The sequence below is a fragment of the Halichoerus grypus genome, chromosome 2 (genome assembly GCF_964656455.1).
Source record: "Halichoerus grypus chromosome 2, mHalGry1.hap1.1, whole genome shotgun sequence".
Lineage (NCBI taxonomy): Eukaryota > Metazoa > Chordata > Mammalia > Carnivora > Phocidae > Halichoerus > Halichoerus grypus.
This window is the reverse complement of record NC_135713.1, coordinates 15,358,020-15,381,295: the sequence shown is the minus strand read 5'-3', so window position 1 is coordinate 15,381,295 and position 23,276 is coordinate 15,358,020. Positions and strand designations below refer to the sequence as shown.

General features: G+C 33.6%; 1 protein-coding gene across 4 annotated transcripts in view; it reads left to right on the top strand.

Moving 5' to 3' along the window:
* The window catches only part of CDH18 (cadherin 18), a 458,591-nt gene that overhangs the window by 360,258 nt on the left and 75,057 nt on the right, over positions 1–23,276 (top strand). For all 4 annotated transcript variants that reach the window (XM_036064734.2, XM_078066588.1, XM_036064737.2 and 1 more), the window contains exons 6-7: positions 8,045–8,232; positions 22,007–22,260. In XM_036064734.2, the coding sequence (XP_035920627.1) occupies positions 8,045–8,232; positions 22,007–22,260 (442 nt within the window). The remainder of the gene's footprint in view (positions 1–8,044; positions 8,233–22,006; positions 22,261–23,276) is intronic.

Here is a 23,276-nt window from a genome sequence, read left to right as displayed (position 1 = left end):
TCAGGGTCTTGCAATGGAGCCCCTCTTTGGGCTCTGTGCTCAGCTTTAGAGTCTGCTTGAGATTCTTTGCCTCTGCCTCCCTCCCCACCACTCCACCTGCATGCTCTCTCTCAAATAAATAAATCAAATTTAAAAAAAAACATAATAATTATAATAATAATTATACATATAATTTATGAGATTTTGTATCAAAATCAGAAAAGTTAGCAACATATGAAATTATTGCAATAAAAGAAAAGATCATCTTTACAGAAATCAGGATAAACCAACTATAAACATCCAACTTTCTTTTTAGAACTAGTTACCATTTTTAATAGAGCAGAAACAGAAATAACTTCAATACACTAGGAAAAGAGCGCTTGAAGTTCTGGTGTAAATATATTTTTGTTGAAATAATTAAAAACAAAAATAGACTCCCTGATAATGTGTAAAAGGAGATATGAGAAATAAATTAGGAGTGCTATAAAACTGAAAATGCTTAATTAAGATCAGTCTTGGAAGCAATAAATATGAAAAGAACCAATAATATTAAAAACTGCTATAAAAATAATGAAAGTAGGGAAAAAGAAAAATCTCTATACAGTAAACAAGGAGAGGGACATACGGGAGAGGACAGGGAGGGAAACTATGAAAGGTAAATATCACTTCAAAACCGACAAAAAAAATGTTTTGGGGAAAGAAAACTTTTATGACTGAAAAAGATTCAGGACTCAGATTAAAATATCTCAACATGTTTTAATATTAAAACTCCATCCAGAACTATAGACATCTTGGTGATATTTGATATAAAGACCAAATTATTATTATTTTTTTTAAATTTTTTATTGTTATGTTAATCCCCATACATTACATCATTAGTTTTAGATATAGTGTTCCATGATTCATTGTTTGTGCATTAACACCCAGTGCTCCATGCAGAACGTGCCCTCCTCAATACCCATCACCAGGCTAACCGATCCTCCCAACCCCCTCCCCTCTAGAACCCTCAGTTTGTTTTTCAGAGTCCATGGTAAAGACCAAATTATTATTAAAGTTAGGAGTGAAAGAAAAGAGCTGGCCTAATAGCATGAGTCAATGACCGATTGCAGTTTTCTCTTCTGCTGAACTGTATCCCCATCTTCTCAAAGTTTATAATCGTGCGAATGTGGATACAGTGGTTGGTTTGGGGGACGTTTTTGTATCACGCAATTTTATATCAAGTCATTAACTACTTCAATCCTCAACAAAACAAAAGTTTGTTTTACCAGGAAGAATTTTTTTTTTTTTTTTGTCCAGAAACTCTTTACTGCTACACAATTCAGATAGAAAGAATATCCTTCTTACGTGATGACTGTTAAAGCAACAATTAAGGCTGTTCTTTGTAGCTTGTGTAAATAAAACCAAGGTATTTACTATGAGTGTACTGGGGCTACACAATTATTAGATGTAATTATATTTTAAGAAAGCAGAGCTACATCTAAAGCAGTACAATGATTGCTTTATTCACTAAAAAATTTGAAAAATAAATTCCTGCATTTTATTTTATCTTTTTTAAAGATTTTATTTATTTATTCACGAGAGACAGAGAGAGGCAGAGGGTGAAGCAGGGTCCCAAGGAGCAGGGAGCCCGATGCGGGACTCGATCCCAGGACCCTGGGATCACGACCTGAGCCTAAGGCAGACGCTTAACCATCTGAGCCACCCAGGCGCTCCAATTCCTGCATTTTAAAAACAAATATGGAATGACTTGGGTTTGTTTTATACATAATCCTTTTAATAACAGGTATTGTTTAAATCAACCCCTTCATTATATCAACTAGATCTATGATTATATCTGACATAAAATTTTTAAATGTATAAGTACATTGTAGCTATGTGATATATATATCTATCTAACATCTATCATCTATATCTATCATCATTATCTATCATCTATCTATCATCTATCTATCTATCATCTATCTACCTATCTATCTATATGACAAAGTGTCTCTCACAAATGCTCTAAGAAAAAGGAGGGAGCTGGGAAAAACTTTCCCCTTAATTGCAACAGAGAGAATTAAAAGTTAAATCTCTTGTTTAAATTTGTGTATGTCGTTACATATCTATTTATATAATTTATTTTTGAGACTTGAATACACAATCTCTGTCTCCCTGTCTCTCTTCCTGTCTCTCACTAATACATAAATGGAATGGAGATACGCCTTCATACAACACGTGTTTGTATACATAGTCCCACACTATGTGTGAGCATATATGTGTATATGCTTACACGCCTGTATGAAAGTGCAGTGAGGTTTTTAATCCTTTTTCATCCTCTTGGAAATGTATAATGTTACATAGCATATAACCTTTTTGTGAACTTGAGCAGAGTACTCTGAGGGATATTTTGGCAACCATAGAAGTGCTGATTAGGCTGTGCTATAAATTATCCAAGATGGGCATTTTTTTTCCCCAGAGGGAGTAATTACAGAGTAAAAATAATATGAAAAGCAAAAGATCATTCACCATGTATTCCAAGATTCTAGGAGTTATGACCTTTGTTAATCTTATTTAGATAAAAGTGCATTTTTTTCCTAAGTAGTAAACTATCCCTTCTATGCAATTGAGCCTTATCATGGATAGAAATAGCAAAGCTTCAGGCTGTTAGTCAAAGATTTACATTTTGAATCATATTCTTTAAAGTTTCTCCCAAGGGTTCTTCAAGTCTATAAAGAATGCCAATTCTCATAAATAACAGGTAAATGAAGGTTCAGATGTAATTATTATTATTCAAAGATGATAATATCTATTCATGGACAGTTGGCTCTCAGCTTTCAGAATTCTTAAAGGTAATACTATATGTTATATGTCTTTATGAGTGGTATTTGCATTTTTGTTAGAATTAGTATTTAGAGTAAGGTTTGTCTGATATCTTTTCTTATTTTAGGATAATTCAATATATTTCCTCCCATGGTTAATCAAACTATATTAAAAATGTGACACATAAAAGTATTTAATGGATTAAAGTTGCAAAGGTGCATGTGAATGTTGTGTTTATGCTAAACATAACTATTAATAAAACACTTAAGCATCAATCATATACTGGGCTCCTTAGAAGGACTCCGGTCCCAAAGATCTTGGTTTCTTCGAAATTAAATTCCTAGCAAGTCTATTTTTGATATTCTTTGTGATCTTTTTATCAGAGACATCCAGAGGTCATTGACTCAATCTCCATTTATCATAATATATATATATATGTTATATATTTACATATATTATTATATATTATCTAATATATTTACGTATATATTTATTATATATTATATGCAATTATGTATATACATATATATTTATTATATATTATTCTTACATATTATAGAGCATATGATATATAATATATAATAATATTATATTACATAATATTATATGGTATAGATTTCTAATTTCCTCTTCTATTAATCTTATATATATGATACACATATATTTCTAATTTCTTCTTCTATTAATCCTATAATTCTCTCACTAAAATATCACCTTTTACACACACACATACACACACCCACACACACACTCAGAGGTTTTATTTTCCAAATTGCTGGTATTTCTTATCTTATTAGAGAGGCCCTTTATTCATTCTCTTTATTGATTCATCTATTGATGGAGACTTGAGTTGTTCCCATATCTCGGCCATTGTGAGTAATACTACAGTGAACGTGGTAATATAGACATTTATTTGAGATTCTAATTTCAGTTCTTTAGGATATGTACCCAGAAGTAGAATTTCTGGATCATAGAGTAGTTCTAGTTTTTAATTTTTGAGGAACCTCCACACTGTTTTCCACAGCTGCTGCACCATTTTACCTTCCCACCTACAGTGTACAAGGGTTCCAATTTCTCCGTAATGCTACCAACACTTTCTGTCTTTTGTGTTTTGATAATAGTCATTCTACCAGGTGTGAAGTGATCTCTAAATGTAGTTTTGATTTTTATGATAATGATGTTGAACATCTTTTTATATAATTGTTGGCTATCTGTATGTCTTCTTTGGAGAAATGTCTGCTTAAATCCTTTGCCAGTTTTGTAATTGGCTTATTCTTTTCTTTTATTTTTTTTTTTAATTTTGCTCTTGACTTGAAGTTCTTTATATATTTTAGAAATGAACCCCTTATCACATACATGGTTTACAAGTATTTCCTCCCATTCTGTAGGTTGCTTTTTCATTCTATTGATTGTCTCCTACACTGTGCAGTTTTTAGTTTGGTGTAGCCCCACCCATCCATTTTTGCTTTTGATGCCTGAGTTTTTGATGTCATATCCAAGAAATAATTGCCAACCCAATGTCAAGAAGATTTTCCCTATGTTTTCTTTCAGGAATTTTACATTTTCAAGTCTTATATTTAAGTTGTTGATTCATTTTGAGTTGATTTTGTGGAAACTGTAATGTAGAGGTCCAGTTTTTTTCTTTTCTTTTCTTTCTTTCTTTTTTTTTTTTTTTTTTTTTGCATGTGCATATCTAGTTTTCCCAATACCATTTGATGAAGAAACTATTTTTCCCCATTGTTTACTCTTGGCACTCTTATCAAAGGTCGGCGGGCCTTACATGCTTGGGTTTACTTCTGGGCTCTCTATTCTGTTTCACTGGGTTATATGTGTATCTTTATGCTATGTCATACTGTTTTAAATACTGTAGCCTTGTAATATATTTTGAAATCAGGACATTTGAAGCTTCTAGTTTTGTTCTTTTTTCTCAATTGCTTCATTAATTCTCTGTCTTTTGTAGTTCCATATTCTGAGTTTCTTTTTCTATTTCTGTGAAAAAACCACTGGAATTGTGATTAGAATGGCAAATAATTACCTGTGGATTGCTTTAAGTAGTATAGACATTTTAATAATATTAAGTATTCCAATCTTTAAACACAGGATGTCTTTCCATTATTCCTATCTCCTTTCATTTCTTTCATCAGTGTTTTGTATTTTCGAGTACACAGTCATTTCACCTCATTGGTTAAATTTCTTTTTAAGGGTGTTATTCTTTTTAATACTATTGCAAATTGGACTGTTTTCTGAATTTCCTTTTTGGATAGTTTGTTGTTAGTGTACAGAGACACAGCTGATTTTTGTGTTTTGATTTTGTATCCTGCAACTTTACTGAATTTGTTTATTCTATTTTTTTTTTTTTTAGTCTTTAGGTTTTCTACCTATAAGATCTTGTCATCTGCTAACAGAAATAATATTACTTCTTCCTCTCTAATTGGATTCCTCTTATTATTTTTTTTTTCTTTCTAATTTCTCTAGCTAAAACTTCAAGTACTGTGTTGGATAGAAGTGGAAATATTGGACATTCTTGCTTTTAACCAGATCTGAGAAGGAAGTTTTTCAATTTTTCATCATTGACTATGATGTTAAGCTATGAGCTTATTGTTACAGCCTTTATTATGTTGTGGTACCATTCTTCTGTACCTATTTTTTTTTTAATTTTGGTATATATATTCAGTATATATTTTCTTAAAGACCCTCACCATATTTATTCTTCTGGAATTTATAGCATTTTTTAGGAACCTGACTATTTATTCTGTCCTTAGAAATTCTAAAAAATATCCTAAACCTCTTTTGATTTATAAATAAATCTCATCTATCAGCTATTTTCTAGTTATTAGGAAACATTTTGAATATATTTTGCAGTTCACAAATTCTCAACTATATAGAAAGTGTATAAATGCTGAAATATTAATCTTAATATATTCTAATTTGTCTAATGGGGCATAGTGAATGGGGAAGAGTTACTGTACTTGCAATTCTTAGAATGTATCAACAAGTATCAGCTCTTTTCCTGAACATGATTATCTTCCAGGGATATGCTCCTTCTTTTAAGATGTGACTTAAATGTTTTCTGGGACATGAATCTTTTATGACCAACTTATACAGTTTTTTGCAACTGTCTTTGTAAAAACAACCTGCTTTGTAACACTACCACCATAATAATTCTGTGATTTGCTTATTTATTTCTGTGAACTAAGACTTATTTTGTTTGCAAGTGTATTACCCCAGTTTTAACTAGCTGAGAGTCTTTGGGAGGCTTATAGAGTTGTGGAAAGTTAAGCTGCAACTTAGAGACCTTAGCAACCAGGAACTTGACAACCTAGCCTTTCTACCTCAGCGGCGGGAAATAGGAGATATGTTCTAATTTCTTTTCTCTCTCTCTCTTTTTTTTTTTTTTTTTTTTTAACAGAACAGTGTCCTATTTTATATGTAACTGCCTAGGATCATTATGATATTTAAAAAGATTCTGAGAATTATGGCTTCTTTCTGATACTGAATTTGTGCCCTGAGATTAGGTACTTTAACATGAATTTTGGAAACATGACTATCGTCAGAAACCCCTTCCAACATTTCATAGCTTTGCCACCGAAGAGAGACTAAAGTTCTTTCCCAGTTCCAATACCAACATTTTGGGGGATGTCCCCTCTTTGGATCATTGTGAGTCAACTGCCTACCCTTTCACAAATCAACTGCAAGCGGAAAGGGGGGTCCTGTAAAAATTGGGGCCTTATGCTCTTCACAGGTCAGTTAAATATATCAAGACGGGTAGACTGTGTAGCAATATGACAAATCCTGATAAAAACACATGATTAAGGTTAGGGGATATGTGTTTCACAGAAGAGGCTGGTATATCCAGGAAATGTTAAGTTGGTGAGGATTGTTGAACTAAAAAAATAATGTCAGGTAGCATCTCAAATGTTTATAGAGGAAAACTGGGAAAAATCTTTGTTGAATAATGAATGAATAAACACAAATACATAAATCAATCCCTGGTATCCACATATTAGCACTTTAAAACATACAACTGTATCTTTAGAAATAAATTAGAGTACTCCATACATTTACCAGATATATTAACTTAAAAAATATTATCATACCATAACTAACAAAATATTGGCTTAGGGAAATTATTTTCATACAGGCTCCATATTCACTTACCTGTATAGTTTAATTATATCCATGCAGAATGTTAAATCACCATTCATTTAGTCCTGGTTGAAACTCTTATACAATTATATTTTAATTCAAAGTTCCTGTTATTTACATTGTTATTTGAAATTTGCTATAACAGATAAGTTGTTTTAATAGATATGTTTCTAATTTGTCAATAAAACAGTTGGTAACGACATGGCGATTCATGCTTCTTAATATCTATTTCATAAGTTTCTATAAGGAAAGTTCTATGAGCTCTCTCTGAAGAAATTTAGTATCAGGACAAACTTTGAAAAGTTTTAAATTGTTCAGTGTAAACATTTAATATCAGGACATACTGAAAAATATATTTTTGCAAATCAGATCATGAGATATATATAATCAATAGTGTTTTAATATATATAGTGTAAAAATTAGTTCAATCACAAATACTACATCATCCCATGTAGTTATATTTATTTTTCTCATTCTTTAACTTAGTCATTATTTTTACTAATTTTACTAATTTTATTTTATTTATGACTTTATTATAAAACCACTTCAAATTCTTTCCAGAAGCTGACCTAGAATACATGGCAATTAAATGCATAAACAAATTTACTATCTCTCTTTGTCATGGCTTATACATTTCACTAAACTTAAGTTTATTGATCAGAATAATAATCATATTTATAGGTATGCTATATTCTTTTCTTTGTTTTCACTTTGAATTTCAAGTTTTGAATTTCAGGTTTTCAAACTCTTATATTTTAACTTCACATGCTGTATGGAAGGAGAGATGCAATTTCACATGCTGTATGGAAGGAGAAATGCAAGAAATACTTGACTAATTTAGTTTTTGCTCAACATAAGAATACAAATTTGATCTCCCTTACCTTTTTTTCTGTTGCCTAGGGATGTAGAGCTAATAAAATATTTTATATTAAGATATCTACAAATTATTTTTATATATTTTAAAGTTTATGTAAACCTAGTATTTCACTACTAAACAATTTTGTACTTAATACAGTGTTTGAGTGTGTGGTCTAAACATTTTTATGTCTTTTTCTTGTAAAACTTTTTTTGTGAATGGTATTACCATCAAATGATTTTAATATGAAATATTTTTCAGAGCACTATCAACTGTATGTTCCTGAGTCAGCTCAAGTTGGTTCAGCTGTTGGGAAAATCAAAGCAAATGATGCAGACACTGGTTCAAATGCTGACATGACATACTCTATCATTAACGGTGATGGTATTGGGATATTCTCCATCTCCACTGACAAGGAGACCAGAGAAGGGATACTTTCTTTAAAGAAGGTAAAAAGAACATGCTTTCTCTGATTTAAGCAATTCACCCATTTTTCCACGAATGATCCATGTTGGTGTCAATAGTCTATATTGTCAGATCATTAAAATGATTAATATTTCCTCTTTAAGATGTAGTTACATTTTAATTATGACTATGTCTGCCTCTTTGGAGCCCCTCTCAGAACATACAATTTTTTTAATGGTGGGAAGATCTAATGTAGAATATATTGTGAATGTACCTGCCATCTTTGTTTTCAGATAACAGCTTTATCATGATTGTCAGTTCTATTAATGCCATTACTCTATGTATTACTAATCTAAGTAACATTAAGAGACTTTTCTAACCAATGTAAAAATCTTCATCATGTTAGCTAACACTCATTGGGAGACGGTTTTGTTTGACAGTCATGGATTCATCAAGACACCTTTAGCAAAACCATTAACCTCCTCCTGACTCTTTTTTCTTGCTAAGAATTTTTCAGTGGACTAAATCTATCTATCACCTTTTTGATTTTAGAGTACAATATGTTTATGTCCTTGTAAAAATGTAGTGGAACATAGAAAATTAACAAAGAAGGATTTCAACATAAGTCCTAATGCAGTGTGTGTTGAATGTTGAATGGTTTCAGCTTGGAAATCTAGTAACGTTCAGATCTCTGGGCTTTACCTTCATATATTTTTTTCAGAAAGACTGAAGTGGAGCTGAGGAATTGGACTTTTTAATAAATACTCTCAGTGATTCTACTGTAGAATGTATTCAAAACACGGGCTGAGAAATTTTATCCTGATGTGCTACCGTAGATATTGAAGTGAATCCATCATCTGTCTGTCTTTCTATCTATCCATCTATCCATCCATCCATCCATCTATCCATCTATCCATCCATCCATCCATCTATCCATCTATCATCTAGCTATCTACGTAATTATTGACTTGTGTGTTTTGTATATATTTTTTCTATTTGAACTATATAAAATTTTATTAATTCTTCTAATAAATATCATTTTATATTAAAATTGAGGATTAATTTGTTTTTAGATGCTACAAAAGGGACCTGCCAAGTAGATTTTAGAGTGTTTAAATATTACAGAACAGTAGTCATCACTAGTCTATGTAAAATATTGATGTCTTCACCTAAAATCTTTATCATTTTAATCTTTCTTTCCTGAGATTATAATGAGAAATGTTGTAAAACAAATAAATGAGAGGGGCACCTGGATGGCTCAGTAAGTTAAGCATCTGACTTTGGCTCAGGTCATCTCAGAGTCCTGGGATTGAGCCCTGTTTGGGCTCCCTGCTCAGTGGGGAGTCTGCTTGTCCCTCTCTCTTTGCCCCATCTCCTGCTCATGCACTCTCTCTCTCTCTCACTCTCTCTCTCAAATAAATACAGTCTTTGAAGAAAAAACTTTAAAAAACAAAACAAACAAAAAACAAATAAATGAGAATATGATAAAATGAGGATTTTAGTTGTAAATTGAGAGACTGAATGTGTGTCTCTATGCAGATGAGTAAAAGTCAATAGAGACAAGAAATTGAGCATACTAAAGAGTTAATTGATTTAAAAAGATGGAGTGGGGTGAAGATGACCCTGTATAGGATCTTGATCACAGGTAGAAAGAAACAACCCATGATGATATGGCTCCTTTCTTGAGAAAATCAAATAGAAGTGCAAAGTAAATGGTTGCTAATAAGTTTGCAATGATCCAGCTGGTGTGGGGAAGGTGGGGGAGGGGAGCAGTTCTTGCCTATTGAGAACTATGGCCTTTATAAAGTGGGAAGTTACAACATATTTGCAAAAAGTGAGGGTGATGGATGGTTTGACTACATAAAGGATCTGAAATACATCCCAGTATATATCATGGGATTAAGAACAATGGGGATTTTACCACCCTACATGGCCTCAGTTAATTTGATGGTGTTTGTGAAAAACAAAGGCAAAACGGTTTGTGTGCATATGCATGCACATATATTTAATTAACATACAATAGTTATTTTCGAGATGAGAATTATTTCAATTGTTTAAATGGTAGTGAGAATATACTCAAAATGATCTCCACAGTTAATGAGTACAAATTTTCTTTCACTGTTTTTCCATGAATTTATTTTTTGATATAGTCTGCACCTCTTTTTTTTTTTTTTTAAGATTTTATTTATTTATTTGACAGAGAGAGAGAGAGCTAGAGAGGGAACACAAGCAGGGGGGAGTGGGAGAGGGAGAAAGAGGCTTCCCACTGAGCAGGGAGCCGGGTGCGGGGCTGGATCCCAGGACCCTGGGATCATGACCTGAGCCAAAGACAGATGCTTAATGACTGAGCCACCCTGGTGTCCCTGTAGTCTGCACTTCTTCCAAGATGCTTTCGTGTTTGCATTCATCTAATTTTTGAATCCTTCAGATTAAGATTATTAATCTGAGTTACTTCCATTGCTATATGTCATATGTTGTAAATAATTGCAATTTGAAAAATAAACTATGTAACTTATTCAGGGGTACTCATTCAGGGGCGCCTGGGTGGCTCAGTCGATTAAGCCTCTGCCTTCGGCTGAGGTCATGATCCCAGAGTCCTGGGATCAAGCCCCAAGTTGGGCTCCCTGCTCAGTGGAAAGTCTGCTTCTCCCTCTGCCCTCCCCTCTCCCCCGCTCCTGCTTTTTCTCTCTCTTTCTCTCTCTTGCTCTCACTCTCACTCTATCTCAAATAAATAAAATCTTAAAAAAAAAAAAAGAGGTACTCACTCAGGTGGCAGGAAATGGATCAAACATTCTTTTAAAATCTGTCCCTTATATAATCTTCTAATGCAGCTCACCTTAGCCTGCAAGGCAGAACTGCTAATCTTCCCAGAGATCAAAATCAGCACTGCTTTCTAAATCGGCTTGCAGAGCATCAGCCCATTCCTTTCCATATCATTCCTTTATCAGAAAATTGCCAAGTTGAATTCACCGGTCCATGCTGTGGTACATTGTAAATACACTTTGATAACTTTCATTCATTGTTTAATGGAGCCTGACTGGGTGGAAAGGGGGAAAAAAAAAAGATGAATGCAACTTGATGCCCTCTTTCCTCTGGCAGAAACCTCTGTAGCTAAAGATGCAGGCTTCTTAGCAGCCTTTCTCAGATTCTCTTCCTGTGGCCTCTATATCAATTTGCACTCTTTATAGTACTTGTTCCATTTTTTTTTTTTAATTCAAAGATCCAACCCTATTGACTCTCCTGACTTTCAGCAAATACCATCTGTAATATCATTTTCTTTTTTCAGATGTATTTAAACACAAAGACAGTGTCTATTATCTTAAGCTAAAAACACTTAAACTTGGTCTTCAAGTCAATGAAGAGTAGTGGAAATTAAGGATCTTTACTATCAAAGGAAATACAAATTTTGGTCCTGCCATTGTAAGATCTATGGCATTATTTCAAGTCTCTGAATCTGCTGTTTTCTTATTAAAGCACTTTACAAGGTGATTACTAAAAAATGGATAAAAATGTGAAAGTTGTGATCTAAGCTGTGTCTGCCGAAAAATTACAATAATACTTCAATTTCTACTTTTCTCCTTGTCTTCCTTTTTTCCTCTATTTGCACCAAGTTTTAATTACACTTTTCAGACCACTCCATGTAGTTATTATTGTCCCCTCCTTTATTTAATGGTATCCAGTTCACGTCTAAGCACATAAAAAAAAAAAAATATTCTGTGTATATTATATCACATATGCATGTTGTCATTCATGTTTTTTGGTAATCTACTTCTCTTTCCTTCTCCTCTAAAAGATTTTTTTTCAAAGTTCAAGTTTAATATTATCTTTGTAGTTCAATATTTCCAGGTACATATCAGTCACAAATATCCTTCTCTGGATTATCTTTTCTATTTTACATATCAGAGTAGGCATTTCACTAATTTCTCACTATAGAAAATGTAACAATTCTAGATCCCTCTTAAATATGCTAGATCTGATAGAGTAGAAAGACCTTATTCTAATAAATTCACTGTGAATGCACTGATAATTTCCATGGATATGTATCTACGTATGCTGTAAGTGTATCTGTCACCAATGCTTGCTAAATATTTTTGCAACTGAAAACTTTGTATTTTTTTAAGCTTCATACTGTTCACTGTGTAAAAAGATTGCTATCATTTTTTTAACAAATGATTTGAAATGGACCATAGAGTAAACATAAAAATTTATAGAAGTATTTTTATAAAGTTTAAGCTAATCCTAAGAAAGAAAAATCTGAAATATGCTCAATTATAACCATACTAGATCTATTCCAAATAACCACATTTTTGGTTGTTTAGTGGATTATTTTTATTGAATTTTTCTTTAGTATACCTTTGCACTGACTGATAGAAAAAAAATCAGATTGTTCTGGCCATTGGATTGTAAAGTTTTGGGGCTCTGAGCCACAAAGTGCAATGAGTAAGACATCCCAACCTGTTGCAAATGCCCACAAAGACAAACACATGAAAACACTTTGTTCTTAAGAAGAAATAGGTTTCTGGGGCACATAGATGGTGCAGTCGGTTAAGCGCTTGACTTGGTTTTGACTCAGGTCATGATCTCGGAGTCCTGGAATTGAGCCCCAAGTTGGGGCTCCACACTCAGCTCAGAGTCTACTTAAGACTTCTCTCCCTCTCTCCCTCTGCTGCCCCTCCCCCGCAGTCACCCTCTCTCTCTTTCTCTCTTTCTTTCTAAAATAAAGAAAAAAAATCTTAAAAAAAAATAGGCTTCTAATTCTAATGAACTATTTACAAAAACCAAACATTCGCTAGGGATTTTATTATTAAAAAACTCATCCAAGCTGCTATTTTTATTCTTATAAGGGTCTAATATCTGGAAAGTAGTTCTCCTGCTCAACCAGAAGTTAAAGAGAGGAGTCCACATTTCAATTCAGTGAAATCTATCACTAGATTTGAAATGACTTTTGAAAGAAAACTACTTTGGGGCAACTTTGTTCTTACCACTCATATATAGGCATGGCCATGAAGTGATGGAGACCAGTTGAAACTACTTTGGATGTTAGTTGACTGTTTTTTGTTTTTGTTTTTTTTTTTTTAATTTTATTTTTATTTCTATTTCTTTGACAGAGAGAGGCAGTGAAAGAGGGAACACAAGCAGGGGGAATGGGAGAGGGAGAACCAGGCTTCCTGCTGAGCAGGGAGCCCAATGAGGGACTCAATCCCAGGACCCTGGGATCATGACCTGAGTCAAAGGTAGATGCTTAATGACTGAGCCACTCAGGCACCCCAGTTGACTGTTTTTTACACATATATTTCTATAATATAATTTAGTACATTAGTTGAAAATTGGTAACCTGTTGAAACATCCTGATAAGTTAAGCTAATCATATCCATAGATTATTGGTAAGTTTTCATATGTGTGGGCATATGGAAATACACACATATATTGCTTGTATAAAAATATATGTAAACAGGGGCGCCTGGGTGGCTCAGTCGTTAAGCGTCTGCCTTCGGCTCAGGTCATGATCCCAGCGTCCTGGGATCGAGCCCCGCATCGGGCTCCCTGCTCCGCGGGAAGCCTGCTTCTCCCTCTCCCACTCCCCCTGCTTGTGTTCCTTCTCTCGCTGTGTCTCTCTCTGTCAAATAAATAAATAAAATCTTTAAAAAATATATATATATATGTAAACAATATATAAATATACTTTATATATATTATAAAATATATGTGTATTTGTTATTTGAAATTAAAATGTCCCATTTATTCTTACAGTCTTCAAATGAGAGTAAGCAAACATTTAATATTTATTTGTATCAATATCCTTAGAATTATACACATAGAATGAACATTACACTCTTTTGCACAGAGAAATTTATAACAAGAAAGCTTATACATGTGTTCTAGTTTCCACAGAACGTCTACCATCCAGGAAAGATCTTTGACAAGGACACAAACCAGGGCATAGTAAGAAAGTCTAACTGAAGAAACATTATTCAAATCCATGCCATTTTCCTCATGTTTTGGCAAAATGCTGTCATTTAAAAATACACTTTTTTTTCAGAAAGCAAAAATTAATAATAGTATCAGTTACTATTCCAGAATTTGGCCATTTTGTGGAATGATTAAAGTGACATTTGCATGTATTAAAATATTGCTATCAATTCCATTATCTTCCCATTCTTGCATTATAAAACCTGGATGAGAGTGCAATATAGAAATTGGACCAAGGTGAGGTCATAAGGAGTCTCTTCTCTTATTACTAAAAATAAAAAAAAATAAAAAAGGAAAAGAAAAAGGAAAAAAAGAAAGAAAGAATTTTAGGACCTTCTTGAACTCCCAGAAGAATGGATTCATAGAGCAACTTGGCTGAATTCTGTTTTCAGCATCTTTCTACTTATGTTGGTTATGTAAGTCCAGAGGAAGAATATACCAGTGTGATTTAATGAATACTAGAAGTGATTAATGAGAAACAGTTAAGTCCCATATATGTAGAGCTGGCTGAAAAATGATTGATGAGAACGATAACTATCTACAGTAATGTGAAATGTGTTAATATTAGAGGGAAAAGTATTATTTTATAAGAGAGAGCAATGATATGTAAAAGTAATTACTAGGAGTAATAGGATGAAATTAAGAAACTAAAATTTAAAATGAAAATCGGAGCCAACTCATTGACAGTGAACTGCATTAGGATATTGAGCAGTAATTAAGGAAAAGTAAGAGAAGCCCCAGTGGCTGGGGAAGTTAATATTATACCAGAATAAGCCCTTCTAGCAGGGACAGAAGAGAGAGAGGATTTTGTGCGAAAAGCATTTAAGTTTCTTAGCTCTGTGAGTCTATGAATTAAGGAAATTATAAAGGCACTCAGAGTTCTGGTAGCCAGAATTAATAAAATTATAATTAATGAAGTTATCAATTCATTTTCAGTGTTGTAGCAAAGACTTGAAAAGATGTGTAAATGTATCTTTTAATGGTGAGGACACTATATTCCACTAAAAATCTGTTCATCTTCAGTCACCAAATTGGAATGTTATACTACACTGTTTAAGTGCTAAAGATTTCAGGCAGTCTATATGGCATAGTGCTTACGGGGAAAGCCTATAGAATCCCACGGCCTGAAGTCAGATCCCATGTATACCACTTACTGGTTGCTGCTCCTGGGCAAGTTTAGCTGTTCTGTGCCTCGATTTTCTCATTTGTAAATGGAAAGCAATTATAAGTCATGGAAGCATTGTGATGATTAAATGAGTTAGTATATGTTAATTGTTTAGGTCACACATAGGTGTCAGCTATGCGTATTTTAGAAATAATACAGAATTTTTCATCCTTCAAATATAAACCATGTAGTAGTACTTTTCTGTACGCTAAATACAGCTATGTTTGAGAGGGAGGAAGAGCTATTAATCACCCACCATGTACTAGGAATTATGCCAGATACCTGAAATATGAAGATGAATTAGATAATATTCTTTCTCTTAGAGAAAACTGAGTAGATGTGGAACATTATTATAATACAAGATGTCAAATGCTAATGGTACAGGTTTACTTACATTATTACGAGCTCACAGATAAGAGGGCCAAATTTTCAAAGATGAAGAAGGGTCAGGAAAAACTTTGCATGGGAAATTACATTTAGGCATGCATGGAGTAATATGTAGCAAATACTAAGTAAAATAAATGTGAGTCAAGGGCTTTATATTTAACTGCATTGTCCTTTAAGTGTGGAGATCACAGGCAAACAATTTTGAACATTAAAAATGAGGAAATATTATATTGGGGGATACATCATCTAACCAGTATAGTTGTGGCACGAGGGACCTGAAATCTATGTCTTTCCTGAAGAAATCTTTATGGCCCATAGCGGCAGAGTGGAAATTTCTGAACACCAAAACTGGGGTCTCATCCTACAAGTGGTTGAATTAGAATGTAAATTGAATTCCCAACCATGCTGTAAATGTCTTCTTCCTCAGGAAAGCCAGGGCAGTCACAGAAATTGGAACAGGTGAGGAATGGGTTATATTCTCTAAAGCCCAGAGAAAGGTCAGGTCAGCCAAATTTCAGACTCTGTCCCCAGAATTGTGAGAGAATAAATTTATGTTGTGTCAAGCCGTCTACTTTGTGGTAATTTGTTGTGGCAGTCCTCAGAAACTAATGCATTAAGACAAAAACCTAACAGACCAATAGAAATATTAAGCAACCTCATTTCTGTGTATCTAGGAAATCATTCTAAACACCATTCCAGTAAAAGAGAGCATATCACAGATGCAATTATCCCAGGAATGTTTGGATGGTTTAATGTTAGAAAAACAAATATCTTACACTGAATCGTATAAAATCATCTTTTGTGTATGTCATACATTGTTAATATCAGCAATTTCATATGGTTAATGCTCATTTTTTTATAGTTGAGAGTTGTTAATACATATCCATGTTGTATTTGTGGTAACTATATTTTTTTGGTATATTTAGTTATTAATTATGATTGTCATGATTGTATCATAGTTAACATTGTTAGATAAAACATAGGACACCTAGTTAAGTTCTAATTCCAGATAAATTATAATTTCTTAACTAAGTATGTCCCATGTGATAATTGACACATACTCTATCAAAAAACAATTTTAATTTACTAAATTTGGCAACACTAAGCATAGCATTTGTTAAGTATGAGCTGATGTGGTAGTCTGTGTTTGTAACTCTCAGAGCTTAAACTACAACTGAACTTGTCCAGAGAATTGAACCCAAGGCAAATTCTGTAAAAAATGAAAAAAGAATTTGATGGTATTCCTGGAATATTTCTTCCTAAACATTAATATTATGTTAGTAATCTCTGGTAGAATATCTTTGTCTTATTCTTACCTATTAAACACTAAACTGATAATCCAGACATACAGTTTTCCAAAAACAGAAAGTTGAAATAGTTCTGCAGTTTTGTTAAATGAAATAAACTATATTTAAATTATAAAGCTCTATCCCCCACACCAAATATCTTGGTGAGGCAGAATTTATGGAGTAGATAATGGGTGAGCAAATTCTCAAAGACTTCTTTTTCAAAGAGTCTTCAGATAGCTCTAAAAGGAAGAACTCTTCCCTCAGTTTTTTCTTTAGCTTGAGTGTTTTCATCACTTCAGTCCGAATGTTGTCAGCATATAGACAGAAAGACCTAAAAGCATGAACAGTTGACATTTTAATATAGAACTGGAAAGAATTTTTTTCTTAATCTCATGAACAATCTCTGGCTGTACAATCCTCCTTATCAAGTTCATAAATAATGCCTCATGTTTATGGAGCTATTCTGTATCTGTTTTTGTTTTGTTTTGTTTTAAGATAGGAAAAACACGTTTTGTGTTTTAAAAACTCTCAACCAGGGGCGCCTGGGTGGCTCAGTCAGTTGAGCATCTGCCTTAGGCTCAGGTCATGATCCCAGGGTCCTGGGATCGAGCCCTGCCTCAGGCTCCAGGGGAGCCTGCTTCTCCCTCTCCCTCGGCCCCTCCCCCCATTAGTGCTCTCTCTCTCTCTCTCTCTCTCTCTTTGTCTCTCTCTCTCTCTCTCTCTCACACACACATACACAGTCTCTCTCTCATATAAATAAATAAAATCTTAAAAAAAAAAAAAAAAAACCATCAACCAGACATTTCATGTTTTTGCTTTCTGTGGTAACTCAATAGCCTGGGTGAATTTTCTTTAAGATTTTATTTATTTATTTGAGAGAGAGAGAGTGTGTGTGTGAGAGAGAGAGAGCATGAATGGGGGGGGGCAGAGAGAGAGAGAGAAGCAGACTCCCCACCAAGCAGGGAGCCTGCCAGAGCAGAGAGCCCACCACAGGATCCCAGGACCCAGAGATCATGACCTGAGGCGAAGGCAGATGCTTAACTGACTGAACCACCCAGGTGTCCCTCAATTTTTTTTTTCTTTTAATCATTTTCCTTCCACTATCTTCTTATCAGAACCAGGCTTTAGATGAATAGATTTCACCATTCCTGGTATACTGTTTTTAATATACCATTTTTAGGTTAAAATAAAAATCTGGTAACTATGGAAAGTATAACCCATAAGCAGAGTTCTAAATAATTTCCCAGGACTATATGATTAATAGGAAATTACTTGAAGATCTATTTAAAATGTGTGGATGATGAGTATTTGGACAGCTTTGCCAAAATTATAGAAGTAGCAAAAATAATAATCCTAATCCTAATCCAGTATCTATATACTATTGTAGTTTTAATGCAAAACAAAAAGTTACCATACTTTGTATGCTATGCATAATCCTACAGTCCAAAACTGAGGGTTGCTGGAGTGGGGGGTGGGGTGGGAGGGATGGGGTGACTGGGTGATGGACACTGGGGAGGGTATGTGTTCTGGTAAGTGCTGTGAATTGTGCAAGACTGTTGAATCTCAGATCTGTACCTCTGAAACAAATAATGCAATATATGTTAAGAAAGAAAAAAAGAAGAAGAAGAATGTAGCAGGAAGGGAAGAATGAAGGGGGGGAAATCGGAGGGGGAGAAGAACCATGAGAGACCATGGACTCTGAAAAACAAACTGAGGGTTCTAGAGGGGAGGGGGTTGGGTGGATGGGTTAGCCTGGTGATGGGTATTGAGGAGGGCACGTTCTGCATGGAGCACTGGGTGTTATGCACAAACAATGAATCATGGAACACTATATCTAAAACTAATGATGTAATGTATGGGGATTAACATAACAATAAAAAAATTAAAAAACAAAAAACAAACAAACAAAAAAAAACAAAAACAAAAAAAAATAATCCTACAGTCCAAGAATAAATGGCAGAATTTCTTCCCAGTTTTTCTGTACTTGCAATTTAGCAGCGCCAGATTTTCTACATAAATGAAGTTGTAAAAATATTTCCATTTCCATTAATTCGTTTTCTTCTAAATCCCTGTCTCCATCTTAAATAACCCTCTCATTCCTTAGTGGCTCTAGCTGGATTCCTATCCATCTATCTGCCATCCATCTTGTGGTAAACAAGTCTTACAAAGTGATTACCCCCGCCTTGGGGTAGTTAAATATATATTAGATAACCATAAGCATGAAACCATGTGTCTATATAAACAGCCTGTGCCTTAGCAGTAGGTAGGCTAATGTTAAGATAAATGACATCGAAGTTGCCAAAGGACCTGCATACACAAACCAAGAGACGCCCGTCATATTGAAAGCACAGCTTGATAATAATATTTGATGGTGTAGGGGTGGCCAAAATTGCCTCTACAAACTTCCTTGAGAGTCACAAAGATGTAAAAGCCTACGACAATGAATAAATGGAGATGACTTTTGAAATCCTGTGTTATAATGAAAAAGAGATGTTAAGCATTACTTAGCAAACAAATCCTATTTTTTTGGGGGGGTAGTTTTTTGTTTTGTTTTGTTTTTAAGGTCTCAAACACGTAAGTTCAAAGAGAAGAACCTTAATCATTATAAAGTTTACCAGATGCAGCAGGTTGACTTTAAGAAATTACATTGATCTAAACATATGGTAAACCTGCCAAGGGTGTTGCTTTCCATGAACAAACTACCTGGATTCTGGCAGCCCACACTCCTCTGCACCTAACAAGGATCATATCCAGCTACCCAATGCCTGATAGGCAGCAAGTGGGTACTGTTTCTAGATCAGGCTATTTAAATTTGGATGAGATTTGCTGAATTAGTCAAAGACAGATTCTCATTTACTAATGTTAAGGAGAGAAGTCAAGGAAGGAAAAAGGAAAATTGATTTCTATTTTGAATTCCCTCAGAAGGAAATGATTCCTAATTGATGGAGTCATAAACTTCAGAACCAAATAACCCTTCTTTAAAATATATAAACCTAAAATATATAGTATTTTATCATATATAAATATATATATGTATATATGCATATATATATTTATATATGATATCTGTGGTCTACTTTTAAGAATTTGAGTCCTTAAATGTTTTTACATTTTTACTTTGTCTCATAAAAACTTGTAAAATATTTCAATGGCCCAGTCTCATCCATGTCCCTGAGACGTATGATAGGTTCTATGTTCTTAATATCTCATTTGGAAATTAAATTGTTGTTTTACCTTCTATGCAATCTTCAGTCTCCAGGAAGGCCAGTTTTCCAAGGCAATTCAGAAGAGTTAAGGGAAATAGTAGGCTTGATGTTCTGTTTATAAAATCCCTTTAAGGACACTCTTTCTAATCAGTTTCTCCTTCGCTGTTAGGGTAAAGGAAACTATCTGAGTTCCTCCATAGGAAATAATCATTCTCTGATCTTTCAAGAAAGAAAGCTGCAAGACTGGAGCATGCTAGTTAGATTTAGTGCACCATGCTAGCACTAAAATTAGTGGCAGATATAGGGATGAAAAAATATTCTGTTTCTTCTCATAGATATTGATCAGGAAGACCAGCATCAATGGATACTTCACCTGGCTCTGAAAAGGCTGATGTCTGGATCCTTTGCACTAATATCACTATGAAAACTTTTGACATTGTTAATCCTAAATCTGAGCTCATTTTAGGTCATAGAGTCTGTTATATGCATCATGTCTAACATATTACATTCAGTTATATGAAAAAGTACTTTTTCTTAGAAACAATACCTACCTGCTTACAGGTACTCCTATTTCTGATTTTGTATACTTATTATTTTCATAGTATCTAGTATGTCTTATGGCATTAAGTACAGTGATATAAATGCCCATTTACTATTTTATATCCTATATTAGACCATATGTTCCTTGGAGCAAAACACTTGGATGACTTTATTCATTATTGTAAGTCAAATCCATGACTGCTGACCTATATTATTAATAGGAAAAATATATATATTGGCTCGATGATTTTAAAAATTAAGACAAAAACTAAAAGGCTTATGAGAAACTATTGATATGGACTCAAAGCTAAAAAACAAATGGTATAAACAAAAAAAAGATTATAATTTAAAAAATAAAATAGATCAAAACTTTATATTAAAGAATATGAAAACAAAACATGTAACAAATAAAATCTTTAAAAAAAAAAACATGAAATGGTATTACCAGCAAAACAAAATAAATATAATTAAAACAATAAACATAAGATTCAAAAGTCTGTATAGTTTACTAAGATTCTAAGGAAATGTTGTTGAATTGAAAACTTAAAAGTTTATCAGATTGTAGAATAAAATACCAAGTTTAAAACCAGCAAGGCGAAAGTAAGATGAGGATAGATTTAAAAAAAAAAAAAAAAATCAATGATAGAACATAAATTGTTTAAATGCAAAACAAAAATCTATTTTTTAAAGTTAAAAAATTAGTAGCAAATATATTTTCTAAAGATTTTATTTATTTATTCGACAGAGGGAGACACAATGAGAGAAGGAACACAAGCAGGGGGAGTGGGAGAGGGAGAAGCAGGCTTCCCACAGAACAGGGAGCCCGATGCGGGGCTCGATCCCCGGACCCTGGGATCATGACCCGGGCTGAAGGCAGACGCTTATTAAGCCACCCGGGCACCCCAGTAGCAAATATTTTTAAGATTGCTAATGCAAACTGAAGAGAAGATAGAAGTTACTAGAAACTAAGAATGAGAATCTCCAAAAGACAGTATTTGTTTGTCTGTAGGATATATTTTTTTTGTTCCTAGTTATCATCATATTTATAGCTTGAAAAATTACAGTTGATTCAGACTTGAGTTTTCATGATTTTTGCTTTAGATGTTATTGTGAAGACAAACTTCATAGTCTGTTGATAAATGAAAATAGATTGAATTAAATCTATCCACATCTGTTTGTTTTCAAAAATGCGAAAAAAATGTTTGTTTGAAATGCAATGATAGTTATAATATTGGAAATCTTATGTATTTTTTCCCAACAGCCACTGAACTATGAGAAAAAGAAGTCATATACTCTCACCATAGAAGGAGCAAATACACATCTTGATTTCCGCTTTTCTCACTTGGGTCCTTTTAAAGATGCTACCATGCTGAAGATCATTGTTGGAGATGTGGATGAACCACCACTCTTTTCCATGCCTTCCTATGTCATGGAAGTCTATGAAAATGCCCAAATCGGGACTGTTGTTGGCACAGTTTTGGCACAAGATCCTGACAGTGCTAATAGCTTAGTAAGGTACGGTATGCCTTAATCTTGTAGACATTTAAAAATTTTTATTGCCTCTCACAATAATTTAAAATGAATAAAAGAAAATGTGAAATATTTTATTTCCAAGTTATTTTCTATTAAGGTAATTAAATTAGAAAATTGATTCCTTGACTGAGTAATGTAGCGATGGGTTTCTGTCAAATTTAGAATACATGTAACTATCTCCTTGAATGCAGTTGACCGTCAATAGCATGGCCTTGAACTGCACAGGTCTGCTTATAATACATGGATTTTTGCTTATAATACATGGCTTTTTTTATAATAGTGCTGCAAATGTATTTTCTCTTCCTTATGACTTTCTTAATAATGATTTCTTTTCCCTAGCATACTTTATTGTAAGAATATAATATCTAATACATATAACACATGAAATATGGGTTAATCGACTATTTACATTATTGGTAAGGCTTCCAATCAACAGTAGGCTTAGTATTTAAGTTTTTGGGGGGTCAAAAGTTATATGTGTTTTCTACGGTGTGTGGGTGAAGGAGGTCAACACTTCTAAATCCTGTGTTTTTCAAGGTCAATTGTATATTGTTGACCACATAGATTATATTTTTCATTTGACTTAATAGATGTGAGCGTAATTGAATGGAAAAGTTATGTAGAAATATTTAACTAGAGAATTTTGAGTTCTTAGTGATAGGAAGTATAGCTATATACAAATTAAGGATTTGGGAATTATACTCATCTCTGCCTCCTGGTTCTGTCACAGTAGTTGTGTGCATTTAGGAAATCATCTACTCTTATCTGTAAAAAGAGAAAATTAACATCTGTCTCTCAGAGTTATTGTGAGAATGCATGAAGCAATGTGCATGAAATGCTAAACAGAGTTGCTTGCATCTAGTAGTCACTCTATAACTTCTAACTTCTAAATTCCAAGGCAGCAGAGAGTGCTATTTAGAGAAGTACTTACTTCCTGAAGATGGAAAGACCAGGGTGGGAATTCTGGTGTCTGACTTACTAGCTGTATCATCTTCTAG